Source organism: Mirounga angustirostris, unplaced genomic scaffold (genome assembly GCF_029215605.1).
Source record: "Mirounga angustirostris isolate CCGP_5_RB_7025 unplaced genomic scaffold, mMirAng1.0.hap1 SCAF_3, whole genome shotgun sequence".
Classification (NCBI taxonomy): domain Eukaryota; kingdom Metazoa; phylum Chordata; class Mammalia; order Carnivora; family Phocidae; genus Mirounga; species Mirounga angustirostris.
In genome coordinates, this window is record NW_026991711.1 from 64,823,357 (window position 1) to 64,838,629 (window position 15,273).

Consider the following 15,273-nt stretch of genomic DNA (forward strand, 5'->3'; position numbering starts at 1 on the left):
TATGAATATTTATCGAATTTCTCAAGTTAGATCTTACTAACGTTAATGTGAAGGTTTCGGAGAACTGAGGAAGTTAGTGGGAAGGAAAACCAACTGGATTTGCACGCTGAAGTCTTTGGCTGTTCCATCTCTTGCAAAGCACTTGCAAAAAGTTCTGATATTTCAAATCTGAGCTTGTTTATCAAACTCTGGCATTTCCACGATACTATCTGTGCCCAATTTCTATTTTATGTTGATACATGGACCCAAAGGACTCTGTGATGTTTTCTGCATTGTGTATTTACTTTGCCTCTAATATTGTGAGCCCTTACTCTTGGAGTGAATAAGCGTGAGATTGAGAGTGACAGAAGGAGCAGTACAAGAGAGCCTCAGTAATTATTGTAAACATGGGGTGCAATCCACTTTTAAATCTGCCGCATATCCATCCAAGAAATCAGTATGGCTTGTTCCAGGTTTTTTTCAAAGTAAAATTTATTAATTCTTTAAGATTACCATGAAAAAGAATTGTCCTATTTTTCTATACTCTAATTTTTATTGTATTTATAATTTTAGTAAATATTTTAAAAATAACATCAAGAATATAGTTTCCAGTTAAGAAAATGGCTTTTTGAAACCATTTCTTTCATGATGACAAAGCAAATTTACTGCTAAGCTTTAAAAGCATTTTTATATTGTAAAGCTATTAGCAATTACCTGGAAATCTTTCCAAATGTTCTGATGCTTTGGGGCCAGCAGAGGGCATTAAATTGCCATTAACGAACAACCATCTGACTCACAGTTATTTTTTCCAGGTCCATGTTTTTAAATTAGGATGAAATGCCAGTACGTCAGAGGTAATTATTTCACTCACATAAGCTTGCATAGACAGCTGATTGTCCTAAGATCAGCTCGATCTATTTCATAAAGCTATACAATTCACAGAAAACAATAATACTGCAAATATCACAACAGACAATCAGTTTAAAAGAAATTTAAAAGTTCTCATCATGGGGAAGAAATGTGTAAGTATGTGAGGGGATAGATGTTAACTAAATGTATAGTGGTGATCATCTTGCATATATCCAATCATTACGTGTACACCTAATACTAACACAGTATATATCAATTATAGCTCAACAAAACCAGGGCGGGGGGGAAGAGAGTACATATAAAAATAATGTAAAATATCTCATTAGTAATTTCATATCAATTATGTATTGATAGGATAATATTTTAGATAGATCAAATTGAATAAAACATTATTAAAATTAAAAAAAAAGAAATAGGACTAAAGACTGGTGGCTACCACTGAGATATGATGGACTAGATCATCTTTGAGGCATCTTTTATCTTTGATTTTTACTGATTCCAGGACTCAGTCGGTCAGTCAATAAGATATTATTGAGCGCCTACCATGGACCACACCAGGTGCCATTCTAGGCATTGGGATACATCACTGATTCCTCAAGATCTCTGCCCTCATGGACTCAGTATTCTATAGGCAGAGACAGGCACTAAACAACAGCTATAATAAAGAATGTGAATGGAAAGAGAAACATAGAGCAGGATATGGGGAATTGGAGTGCTGGGGTAGGGGTGGGTTGCAAGTTTTAAAAAGATGGGCATGGTGGGCCTCCGTGGGGACTTGAAGGAGACAGGGGACTTAAGTCATAAGGGTATGTGGAGGGGAAGCAGTAGACACAGAGGAAGGGCAAACCACACTGCAAGAGCTTACCCCCTGACATTTGTAGGAGCGGGGAGGCCAGGGTGCCGGAGTCAGGAGCATGAGTCAGGGAGCCGGGGGTGGGGCTTGGGGGTGTGAGATCCACCGCAAGGATTTCAGCTTTTACTCTAACAAGATGGGGAGCCCCTGAAAGGATTTGAGCCGAGAATTTCATAATCGGACTTATATTTTTAAAGGATCACTATAGCTGCTATGTGGGTTGTAGATACTGTGCAGGCAAGGATGGAAGCCAGGAGACCAGCTTGGAGGCCATTGCAGTATTCAAATGAGAGCTGAAGTTTGCGCCCACTAGGAGGAGCATTCTCAGAAGGTGTAAGAAGGGGAAGGATTCTGAGTTGCACAGGTGATTCCATGGGGGTGAGGGGGTAAGTGAAAGGAGGAGTTAGAGAGATGAAGTTGCCTCCACCCAGGAGGGAGAAGATGCAGGTGGGTCAGGTGTAGATTGAAGATTAAGACTTCAGTTTTAGTGAGAATAACTCCGTGATGTTTGACACGCATCCACGCGAAGATGCTGAGTAGACAGATGTATGAGTCTGGATTTAGGGAGAGAGGGCTGGGCTGGAGATGTCAATTGGGGAATTTAAGCGTTTGCACAGTGTTATCCATGAGCCTGGATGGAATTGCCAACAGTGTGAGTTTAACAGAGAAGATCAGGGCTTCTAGGACGGAGCCCTAGGACGCTTCAACCTTAAAAGATAGGGGAAAAGAGAAAGAACCAGAAAAGAAAACTGAGAAAGAGTAACCAATGTAGTAGTAAAACTAAGTAAAAGTAAGGCGCTCTTTAAACCAAAAGAAGAAAGTATGTTGAGGAGATCACGTACTGCCCAAGGAACAGGAAGACTGAGAGCTGATCATTAATTTTAGCATGTAGAGGTCCTTTTTGATCTTAGCAGGAATAGTTTCATTGAAGGCTGGGGTTTAAATGCTGATCAGAATAGAATTAAGAGAGAATGGAAGGAGAGGAATTGTCCATACAGCCAGTACGGACAACTCGTTTGAGGGTTTTTGCTAGAAAGGGGGTCAAAAATTTGGGCAGTAAGTGGTGGGAGTGTTAGGGCCAAGAGAAGTGTTTTGAAGATGGGAGATATTTCAGCATGTTCCTATGTTGATGGGAATGATCCAGCAGAAAACAAAATATTGCAGGAGACAATGGGGAGATTTGCTGGAATGATGTCCTTGGGAAGGCAGTGGAGCCTTATGCACAACTGGATGGACCGGCTTATTTGGAAGATGGATAATCTGTGGTGAGAAGTAGAAAGGCTGAGTATGTTGGCGCAGGTGCTGTGGAAACTCTTCTGATTGCTTCATGTCTCGTTAAAATAAGATGAAAATTGAGAGGAAGGCAAACCATAAGTGATGCTGAACTCTGAAGAAACAAACTGCTGAGGGTTGCTGGAGGGGAGGTGGGTGGGGGATGAGGTAACTGGGTGGTGGGCATTAAGGAGGGCACTTGATGTAATGAGCACTGGGTGTTATATGCAGCTGATGATGAATCACTAAATTTTAGTGATGAATCACTAAATTTGAAACTAATAATACAGTATATGTTAACTAAATTGAATTTAAATAAATATTTTTTTTTTAAAAAGGTTATCATTCACAAACAGACTGGGGAGTAGGTGTTAGACGTTTTAGGGAACAGAAGCAGGAGTGAGCAGTCATTTGGCGTGTGGGGGGAGTGGGAGAGCACAGGGACTGGGGGAGTGTCATTCATTGCAGGTGGCATCAGAGATACACTTGAGGCTTGTGGTCACGAATGTAAAGTGTGACCAGGCAGCATGGTTGTGTTGAAATCCAATTTTTTAAGAACTACAGATAATCACTGTTCCCAATAACAGTGATGTGTTATGTCTCTTCATTTTTAAAATTACTTGTCACTGATGTATAACATACAGAGAAAAAAGATAGACCAATTTATTTTTTTATTTATTTTTACTGTCTCTCCCACGAATGGTAATAAATTAGAAATTGCCAAAAGTGAGCCAAAAAGAGAGAGAGGAGAAACACGCTTTGTTAGCCAACCCTGAATAATCAAGAGCGCCCTCACTTCTGTCTTTACACCTTTCACATCCACTCACTGGTCTGTAGTGAGCATCTGTTTTGTGCAAAACACTGTCTTCAGCAGGAAGGGATTGAACGTAAAGTCAGGCTCCTTCCCTTGTGGAAGAGAAAATGATTTGCCAGTGTTTCCAACGTGCCTAGAGACCAGACCTCTCTAGGTCCGTGTATTGAGCTGTGAGCTCAGAGGGAATCCTTTGATTTGGACTCATCTTCGGGTGTCTGGGTGATGCAAAAATGGTCCTGTACTTACAGGAAGGTGGAGCGCACGCTCTCCCGGCTCTCAGGAGCTGCTCTGGGGTGTGGGCTCTGTGTGCACCCACACCTGTCTCGCACGTCTAGAGGCTGACCTGGAAGTCTGGCCCCATCACTCTTGGCTCTGTTCTTGCTTTCCAGGGTTGGGGAGCTGAGTATCATCGCCAGGATGTCACAAGCACCCCCTGCTGGATTGAGATTCATCTTCATGGACCACTGCAGTGGTTGGACAAGGTTCTGACTCAGATGGGCTCTCCACATAACCCGATTTCTTCAGTGTCTTAACAGCCAGTCATGTCTTAAGCTACATTTCTATAGAATAGATGCTATTGCAGGCAGTGGCTTATATAGCATTTCAGATCTGCAATTAACTGAAGTTTCTAAGTACATAATGTAAATACATATAATATATACTATTCGTATTTTTTATCACCGGTTGTTTTGTGCTAGAATTTCTAGTTAACCTGATGCCAGTACAACATGATTAGAAAAGCAGTTTTTTCGTGCCTATGCTATAAGAAGAAGCGGCTTCTTTTGTGGGGGGAAATAAATGAAAGGCAATTGCGTCAATAGAATTTGAAAAATGTTGGCAGGAAAAAGAGGCAGCATTAGTCAGCCGTGTCATTAAAGGCATCTGTGTGGCCTACCAGAAAAATGTCAAAACTGTTTATATCTTACAAATCAGGGTACTAGCAGCACTAGAGAAAGTGACACTTTCAGACAAAAGAAAGCAGTCAAACCCGTAACATTCAAACAATCTCACTTTTAGTGCTATTGGCAAGAAGAAGAAGAAAAAAAAAGCTTGTAAAATTAATTATGTAAGATAAGTCACGTAAATTATTTTATTTCCCAAGTTGAAATACCTATAACTGGACTGTTGTGCTGATATTAATGGTACATTTGAAACAGATTTAAACTGTGATTGGAAAAGAGACTGTGAAGCTGGGAGTCATGTTGCCTCATGATCTACCACTGTAAAAATAAAAATAATGAGTCCAATACATGGGAAGATTCATATGAAAATAGCATGAAATGAGCTGTATCCCCAAATTGCAAAATAAAACCAGAACTGAGTCCGAGAATCACCCAGGGTGACCTCCACATCAGAAATCGGGCCCCTGTTTTCCTGGTTATTCCAGTCAAGCAATCTGGCTGATGTCCGAGTCTGCATAGTGAGCTAAAGGACCGTGTGTGTAAATCCTAGGTGGAGAAAAAGCAGTAAAGTAAGAGGGTTGGACAAAAGCATCGTATGTTTAATCACACCTTCTCACATTCCCACTGGAAGACTTTGTGGCGAGGGCATTCCTTTTGCCTTATTTCCCCTACATGTTGGCACATACTATTTACAGATGACTAAAACAGTGGTGAAGCCTTTGGGAAAATCTGGACACATTGCTGGGGTCAAATTTATGAGTTATATAACTTAGTGTCTCGATCTGCTGGTCACAGCTGGTAGCCTCTTATAAAGCTGAAGCGTCATACCTGGAAATAACTTCCCAAATAAAATAATAATTTCGTAACCCCTATAATTTCTGGGGAGCAGTGGTACTGAAGAGTGGGACATTTAAAATATATATGTACGGTATTAAAAACCTGTTCTTATTTACTCTTGGATGATAAAGAGAGGAGAGGATAATTCCCCACATTTCTAGGTACTTTCATATATAAGTATGTGTGTGTGTGTGTGTGTGTGTGTGTGTGTGTATATATATATATATATATATATAGTTCTCACCCACTGAACACTGCAATGCTTCGAAAAATATTTCACACCCTCTTAAAAATGTATAATTTAAGAAGGTAATTATGCTTGTAACAGACGGTACTTCGGTAATCCAAGAGGTTTCTTCATTTATGCATTCTATCTCAACTCTTTTTAGCATTAGAGCACACAATAGTTGCTTCTCATTAAATTGTATTCAAGGTAGACATGATCCTGTGAAAAAGATATATACGAGTGAGCTCCTACTGTCACCTCTTGTAAGGACTAGTGTTACCTAATAGAAACTTTCATATATGCAATAGAAAGTAGTACATTCTACGTTAAAACTAGGTGGTCCATTTAGTGTTTAGAAAACCCCGTAGTTCATTGGTTCCACTATGTATTGTGCCCCTATACAGGCCGGATACAGTGTTAGGTACTGTGGACTCAAATGTAAACCAGAGACAGCCCCAGACTCTGGAGCTGAGAGTCTTGTTAGGAAACCTGTGTAGACATCTTCATGTTTCAGAACTTTTAAAACAAAACAAAACTTAACGATCTTTCTTCCGCTCGAAAAAATGTAACTGATTTCTTAATTATCTCTATTTTGAAACTTATTTCCCTTCTCTTCTGAGCAATCAGGTAAGAGATGAAGTCTTCCTTGGAGAAATTCTACTTTTCTTCAGCGCCCCAAAGTTGTTTGTTTTCTCCCCTTACTTCCCTATTTTCCAGTTTTTTTCCCATTTCCTCTTTTCTTGGAAAAGGCATTAATACGGTGAGTCTTCCTCACATGAGTACAGCTCTGTGAGAGCATAAGTACACATGGTTTTTGCTCCGGAGACCTAACATAGCTTTCTTGATCTCTTCACAAATGCTCAAACTCATCCTCTGATAACCTTATACCTTTACAGAATTAATCATAACTGGTCACTTATAAATTACATTAAAAAAAAATAACAAACCTGGATGTTCATGCAGGTTTGGTAAAACCAGGACAAAATATTCCAGTGAGCCTGTGTTAATCCTTTGAAAAACAAATGATTAAAGTGGTACATTTGCATCATCACCGGTCCTCTCTCACCAAAAGTCCGAATTAGGATACGAGTGAAATTCAGAAAAGTTAACCCTCCGGTCACTGTAACTAGTCACGTTCTCATCAGGCTTTTAACATTTTTGCTGGCAGGAATTGTCCAAAGTTGTAATGTAGCATTTTCTTTCAGACTTCCACGTTTGCTCATGTAGCATTCATTCCTTTAGATGGACAATCCCCCCAAAATGTAATAGCATTCCTTTATAGGATAACTAGCAAAGTGGACATGCTAAGCCATTTAAAGGCACCAACAATGCCAAACATTTTTAAGGTTGCCATGGACAAGGGTCGTGCAATACAGAACAACGTTTTGGCCTGCTCTGAAGACCCAGAACATTTGTTGTGTTGTTCAAGCCTGTTTTCTGTTCTTTTCCTGTTTAAAAATTGAGATGTGAGAAGTTTGCTTTAGTTAGATGATATTTTACTACCTGCCAGTGCTTTGGAACTATAAAGATGTCACTTTTCAACACATTTACCTTATTTTTTTTTTTTTACATCCAGTATAAATCAGGAAAAGTTGAACAACAACATAGCACTAGCACTTAGAATCCCCTTTTCATTGTCTTCTAAGGGATTAGAAGCAACAACAAAAGCATTTTCTAAATATCACCTGCTAGACTTTAAGCACCTGCTTAACTTTGAATGTGTCCTGAATATTTGGTATGTATATTCAACAACTAAAGCAAACTATAATGTGCATTCCAAATTTGTCTTCCCCTGTTATGATTTAGCAGTTGAACTGTATGACAAGACTAGGGGATCCTGACATATGTTCAAATTAATGTAACACAAACCAACAAGAAAAGAAACCATTTCTATTTAAGTAATGCTTTTGATGATCATATCTAGGCTTCAATTATCCTTCAAATGCACACTTATACTGTTATGTGATTGTTTATAATAAACAATACTGTACCTATATGGTTCTGGCTCATTTTTCCCTACAAACATCATAGAAAGGTCACTGTATATGGGTCTTTAAAGTGATTTAAACCATCTTATTTTGAAAATGAGATGCTTTTAAAATCCAACATGCTATACAGAAATTAGGTAATGGTTTTGAATTAAACATCTTGGTATCCCTGGCATTAAGTATAGAATCTTGGAGATATTTTGTGGTAATTTTAGAGAGGATATGCATAGAAGCTTTTTTTCTGGATAGTGGTAAATATTAGGTGATATTGCGACATATAAGAAGGAACAATTTTATTATTGTAAACATCTGTTCATTGTACATATATATTAAGTATCAGGAAAAGTGCTAAAGATGACTAGTGAGGAAAAAGTAAGATAAAATCCAGGAGGAAGTTCTCAGTTCCCTCCATTTCCTTTTAGTCTTAAAATGGAGGGGGAAAATATGTAAATATTTCAGGAAAGCTTAGCCTTCTCATTAACTTGATCAAGGTTTTCCTTTTTAATTTTTTTAAGAAATGCTCCCTTTATTCAAAAGAGGTATTTGTCGACTGCCAAACTATAAACAAGTGAAAGGCTATTCTGGTTCAGTTGTAGGTGGCGATTGTGAGACCTCCCGTTCAAGCTGTGAGTTTATGGAGAACAGTGATTATGTCTTGTCTGCTTTTGCATCTTCATGGTTCCCGATCCTGTTCCTGCCTCTGATATTTGGTATTGGCATTTCAAACACTCACTAGTACAGATTTTTTTAATATAGCATGGCATAGACATACAAGAGAGTCTTTAAACAGTAACCTATTTTAGAGAAGAGATATTTTCATCCTAGAAACCTGTGCATATTCATTTATCAGATTGTTCTTACGCATCAGCCACTGTAGATAATAGAGCAGGCACTGAAGATGAAATGGCAAATAACACCGTTTCTGCCTTTAAAGGGATTTGCAGGTTTGTGGAGGAAGATGAATGAGTACGCCAGTCAAGGGCAGTGCATCATTGGTTGTGGCAGGTTGCGCTCCATCAGGCCGTAAGGGGCTACCTGGGAAGGCTTCTGGGCCAATCCCGCTTGTCTTCCTTCCCATCAGTTCCCTGAGCAAGTCACCCAAGACCTTCCTGAGCCAGGCTGGGTGCCTACTCTCTGTGCTGCCATCATACTTGTGCTCCTCAGTGGTCAGATATTAATTCCTGCACCGCACTGTTTACTTGTCCAACTGTCTGCCAGACTGGGAGCTCTTTAAGGGACAGGATTGTATCTATTCATGTTCATCGTTTTCCGGCTATTGTTTAGAAAGGCATTTGGGGTTCGTATTGTAAAAGCAGAAATGATATTTGTTTCCAATTCCCCTTTTTAAAAAATCAGCGTATATTTCATTTCTCTCTTTTTTTTTAAAGATTTTATTTATTGGAGAGACAGAGCAAGCACAAGCAGGGGGAAGAGGCAGAGGAAGAAGCAGGACTCCCGCTGAGCAGGGAGCCTGACCTGGGGCTTGATCCCAGGACCCCGGGACCATAATCTGAGCCACCCAGGCGCCCCTCATTTCTCCTCTTTGAAATAAAATAATTGCAAGCCTCCAATTGCATGCTGTAGCTGGTGGGGTTAGAGAAACCTGCTTATGATTTGGTTTGGGAATAGGTTCTCAGCTGCACTGCTGTAGCAAAGAAAGGTAGCTTTGACGGTTAAACAGTTACAGTTGTGTTTATGCCAAGCGCTTATTTTCAAAATGTAGATTTCGGTAAAGATTAGGAGGAAGCCTGAGGAATTCTGATGTGGCTCTAGCATTGCGGTGCCAAAGCAGCTGTAAACAGTGTGCAAACAGTGAGCAGGGCCGGGCGCCAGTAAAATGTTATGGACACCGAAATTTGAATCTCACTATTTTTCACATGTCATGAAATGTTTTCCTTTAGATTTTCTTCCACCATTTAAAAATGTAAAAACTATTCTTAGCCTGCGGCAGAACAGAAACAGGCTGTGCTTCAGATTTGGCCCGGGGCAGGGTGTCATAGTTTGCCAAGTCTTGCTTGGAGGACTGAGAGGCCACCCTGAGTTTCCAACCCCAGCTGTGCTCCCCTCTGTAAGCAGCCTCATGAGACACCCCAAGCCCGACCAGCAGAACCCCTCAGCTGAGCTTAGCCAGCCCACAGCGTGTGGGCAACGACAACAACAAAAAGGTGCCTATTTTAAGCCACCATGCTTTGAGGTGGTGTGTGTGGTGTGTTGGATAACGGAAACGGTGCTCCTCACCATCGTTCTTATGTTTGGAATGTTGATGAGACCTTGTCTTTGATTCATCAGGAGGCCTCAGGTGAGAGTTGCTTCTTCTCACAAAGTGCAGCCATGCCTATTTGGGAGCACCTCCCGTGTATTATTGTATGGTTGCTCCTCTGGTTCTGATCAGTATCCTGGCTCGAGATGATTTGCCAGTACATCAGCTATGTAGGAGATGTTCAGAATACTTGCATCTCTCTCCTAGACTACGTGGGAAGGCTTGCTGTTTTGGTTGCTCGAAATAGATCAATCCCTGCTTCTAATTATTAATAGCAGAGGTGAGCTATTCCATTTCCCAGCGAGGGTACAGTGTAGACAGGAAGGCAGCACTGGCTTCTGAGGACCCTGCTGTCCCTTTGCTGATGTGTTGGTGACCCCAGCATCTGACCTTCCACTTGCATCTAGTAGAGTTCAGGGCCAGGTGCTTGTTGGTCAGAAAGCACCCAGCCTTCCTCTCCAAAGTGAGCACCTAAGAGTTGCTCCCTGAGTTTCAGTTTTAAGTTCTCGTACTGGTTTAGGATAGGCAATGCCCATCCTGGGCAGGGGCTGTAGTCATTTTCCAATTGCAGACAAAGCCGAAAGTGTTCGAGAAATAAGATATTGGATGGACTTTGTGCCCTATTTACAGGCAGCAAATGTCTGGGACTAGTGAGTATAGGACAGTTTCAACTGTTGCTGTTCACTGGTGTGAAGGAGAAATAGAAAAGACACGGGAAACAGGAACATATCGTTTCAATGTAAGGAAGAGAAAAGGGTACCTCAATATGAGAGGAATGCTTGGCTTTTTCTCACTTTCCTGGACACACGGGTCCACTCACTAGCACAAAAGGCAGGGTGTTCATGCCATGAAGTCTATTTTATTTTATTTTTTAAAGATTTTATTTATTTGAGAGCGAGCACATGAGGGGGGAGGGTCAGAGGGAGAAGCAGACTGCCTGCTGAGCAGGGAGCCCGATGTGGGACTCGATCCTGGGACTCCAGGATCATGACCTGAGCCGAAGGCAGACGCTTAACCGACTGAGCCACCCAGGCACCCCTTATTTTATTTTTTAAAAAAAATTATTTAGAGAGCGGGAGTGCGAGCAGGGGGAAGAACAGAGGGAGAGGGAGAAGGAGGGGGAAGAATCTCAAGCCGACTCCATGCTGAGTGCAGAGCCCGACACCGGCTGGATCTCATGACCCTGAGATCATGATCTGAACTGAAACCAAGAGTAGGTCACTTTAACTGACTGAGCCACCCAGGCACCCCCCATGAAGTCTCTTTTAGAAAGAAAAGGCCAGCTTTGTAAGTATAATAGGAGCCTGAAAAAAAACGGTCTCTGAGCACTACCCTGCTAAAAACAAACCTGAGTTTTCATAGTAGCAGACAACTTTTGATGATCTTAGAAAAATACTGATTTCTGTAAGACTCCGATTCCCTCACTTTCTGAAGGAAATGATGTTGTTCCAGTTACAATCCCCCCACAGATTATTCTAATCAACATGATGGGGAAGTTCAGGTATGTACGTGTATTTTTATATAATTATAATAAGTAGTAATACATTTTTGTGCAAATGCTTAATATTAATATAATACTATTAATATATCCTGTTTGTTACTAGATCTTCAAAGGCACCTGGTATAAAATCTTACTAGTGCTGGCTGTGGTCTCCAATTTGAGGACAGTAAATGATACAAGGTGCAGTTATAAGAGAGGAAAACAAAATCTCACTAGTCATAACTTCTCTTCTGGTTGTTTTTCACATCTTAAGAAAGACACAGGGAACAACTCTCAGGTGCTCACTTTGGAGAGGAAGGCTGGGTGCTTTCTGACCAACAAGCACACATCTTACGCGTTTCTATATCACTTCCCTCTTCATAGCTTTAGAGGGAAGATTTGTTTATTTTGCTGCAGTATACAATAACAAAAAACCATTAATCTCTAATGCTTTAGAATAATACAAATGATTATTTGGAGGGTAAGTAATAAATGTTAGGATAATACAGGAAAGTAGTCCGTGTCCTGAGAAGGAGATGAGATTAACTCATCTAATTATTAAACAGTTCAAATATCTTCACTAAGATAGTTTTAAAAACATGTTAACTTTAAAACTCAATAAAAGCAGCATTTTAATCAGATCTTTTTCTATAGTGGGGCAGTTCAGCCCATTTTAAAATAAATCACTATCTTTTTTTTTTTTAATAAATTGCTATCAAAACAGGTGAATGTATGTGTCATTCAACAGCATCTGTTGTCATGATTATAATATTCATTTTCATAGCTAAAGAAAATGAGCTGAAGGAGTCACAATGATAAAAGAATACTAAATTTTCCATGTCAAATACACAAAAGAAATTAGGACAGTTTGACAATACCTGTACTAATTATGTTTTCTAATTCTAGAAAAAGAAACAGGAAATTATAAAGCAACAATCATTTGAAAGATCCCAAATTGGATCTTTTAAACCAACCCTGGAAACCCAAAAGCCACAAAATAAATATCAGATATGTTAAAATATATAAAAACTAAAACCTTGTATGGCAAAATACCACAAAAGAAGTAAGTAGGCAAATTTTAGATTTGGGAAGCATTGGGCTTCCTGCTCAGCAAAGAGTGTGCTTCTTTCTTTCCCTCTGCTCCTCCCCCCCCCCCCAACTCGTGCACACACTCTCTCTCTCTCTCTCTCAAAAAAAAATCTTTTGAAAAAATTACAGGGTTAATTTTTTCAAAAGATTTTATTTGTTTGACAGAGGGAGACACAGCGAGAGAGGGAACACAAACAGGGGGAGTGGGAGAGGGAGAAGCAGGCTCCCCACCGAGCAGGGAGCCCAATGCGGGTCTCAATTCCAGGACCCTGGGATCATGACCTGAGCCGAAGGCAGACGCTTAACGGCTGAGCCACCCAGGCGCCCCAGACAGGGTTAATTTTTATAATATTCACCAGACTTTTGCATACTGAGTAGAAAAAGGAGGCCTAAATATATGACTAGTTGATTCACAGAAGAACAAATCTAAATAATGAACAAGCATATATGAAGAGATACTCAAATTTTCCACTATTGAGAGAAATGTTAATAAATGTAACAATTAGCAGTACATATCTATCAAGGAAGAGTTAACAAAGAACAGTAATTCCTGCTGGCAAAGATAGGAGGGAAAGAAATTCTCCCTTGTTGCTAGTAGACATTTGCAGTGCTAGAGCCTTTTTGGGGGGAAAGACATATATCTAAAGAAAACACCTATCTATATATTTCCCTCCACCCAACAATTACAAGAATCTATTCCAAGGCCATTGAACCACCAGTACCTACCAGTACATAAGGATACACTACAGGGAGGCGGCATTGTTCATAGTGGCAGAAAACTGGACACCAAGTGAATGCCATCAACAGTGGAATGATTGAATGTGATGACACATTCCTATCATGAGATGCTCTAGAGCCATCTAAAGGAATGAATCAGAGCTAGAGAAGTGACTTGGGGGGACTTCTATCTACACAGTACTGGAGCACAAAAAAGTAATATGCTGACGTGTAAATATGCCCACATTTTTATGTAACTGACAGCTGCTATATATGTGCCTATGTGTGTTTAAGATTTGCAAAACAGAAAAAAATAAGGAAGAATACATGCTAGGTTGTTGACATACTGGAAGGTGGGCAGTACGTGGAAGACTGAGGGTGGGAAGCCAAAAAATGAAACAAAAGGGAGAACCTAAACCAGAAATCCTCAGTATACACAATATGATGACATTGATGTATTTATATAAAATTATATGTGTGCATACAGAAACTTGAAAAAATTAGCATATATTGAAGTGCCTACCGTGTTTGAAACTAGGCACTTAGAAGTGTTAGCTCCTACTTTAGCAACAATATTCTACTGTAGGCAGAGCATCATTTTTGGAGACAAAATTTAATTCAAGTCTTGGCTCTGCATCCAACAGACCTGTTTTACAAGTCACTTCTCTGAGTTTCTTTCCTCATCCAAAAACAGGGACAATACTTACCATGTTTTGAGGTTCAAATGAATTAGCATATGGAAGTACTTTCTAAAGTAGTATAATTAAGGTGTAAATAATATTTGTCTTTTTTTAACATGTTCCAAAACTCAAGGGTTAGTGTACAAAGGCTTTATTTATTTATGATAGTGCATCTACTGTCAAATGTGAAGTCCATATTAAAACTGCACTGGCCTCTGGACGAACCATGAGAGACGATGGATTCTGAAAAACAAACTGAGGGTTCTAGAGGGGAGGAGGGTGGGAGGATGGGTTAGCCTGGTGGTGGGTATTGAGGAGGGCACATTCTACATGGAGCACTGGGTGTTATGCACAAACAATGAATCGTGGAACACTTCATCTAGAACTAATGATGTAATGTATGGGGATTAACATAAGAATAAAAAAAAAAAGACTAGTAAAAAAAAAAACTGCACTGGCCTCACCATGATTACATACATACACGGCTCACACGACTTACAACAGTGTGCAGTAAGTAACTTCGAGTCAGAAGTCCTGGATTTGAATACAGCTAATTGTGCAATCTTGAGCAAGTGACAACCTCTGCAAGCTTGCTTCCGCATCTACAAAATAACTGTTGTGCATACACTGTGGGATTGTCGGAAGAGTAAGTAGCTGGAATTGTTTTTGAAAATTATAAAATGCTAGAAAGTCATAAAATGCTAGAAAATCATAAAATGCTAGAAAATCATTGTCATGCTGTCTTTAGATTATAATGTATTTCTTTATGCACCTCCTGGAGGGAAGTTTACATTTGGGCCTCAGAATGGATGGTAGGAAACTACAGGGGGAAACTGCACTACAAATAAGTGCTAAATATATGGAAATGAAGATTTATTAGTAAAAACATTTCTTCCTGTAAACTGAAATAGAAAGCAAAGGAAAAAGCATAAACAGAGTACTCTTCTTAATTTGTAATAAGATTTCAGTTTGCAATAAAAACATTTTCGAAAAAGTTATCCATGCACTGGTAAAAATTCAGGCAGTACAAAAGATTATTTTGATAAACGATGGTCTCCTAACCACTGAACTCCCCCATTCTGCTACTCTATATCATCAGTGCCCCAATTTTGCCTTATGGAAGCAACTCCCAGTTTTGTATACAAGCTTGTATGTGTGTATAAATATATTTTTATATATAATTTCTGGTAAGATTGTTAGAACCTTTCACATTTGCCTATTCATAATTAAGTCTGACTATAGACCACTTAAAATTTTTGGCCAATATTGCCTTTGACTATTCTTTTGAGGGCCATCTGGTTGGTCA

At 39.7% G+C, this 15,273-nt stretch overlaps 1 protein-coding gene across 10 annotated transcripts in view; it reads left to right on the forward strand.

Annotated features, from left to right (window-relative positions):
* SMAD9 (SMAD family member 9) overlaps nucleotides 1-7,747 on the forward strand; it is a 75,291-nt gene extending 67,544 nt beyond the window's left edge. For 7 of the 10 annotated variants that reach the window (XM_064586180.1, XM_045869323.3, XM_045869322.3 and 4 more), the window contains one exon: nucleotides 4,178-7,747. In XM_064586180.1, the coding sequence (XP_064442250.1) occupies nucleotides 4,178-4,321 (144 nt within the window). In that variant the 3' untranslated portion in view covers nucleotides 4,322-7,747. Of the gene's footprint in view, nucleotides 1-791; nucleotides 834-2,866; nucleotides 2,988-4,177 lie in introns of those variants that run through there. The other 3 variants (XM_064586182.1, XM_064586184.1, XM_064586183.1) reach the window with 3 other exon arrangements.
* The last annotated feature ends 7,526 nt before the right edge of the window (nucleotides 7,748-15,273 follow it).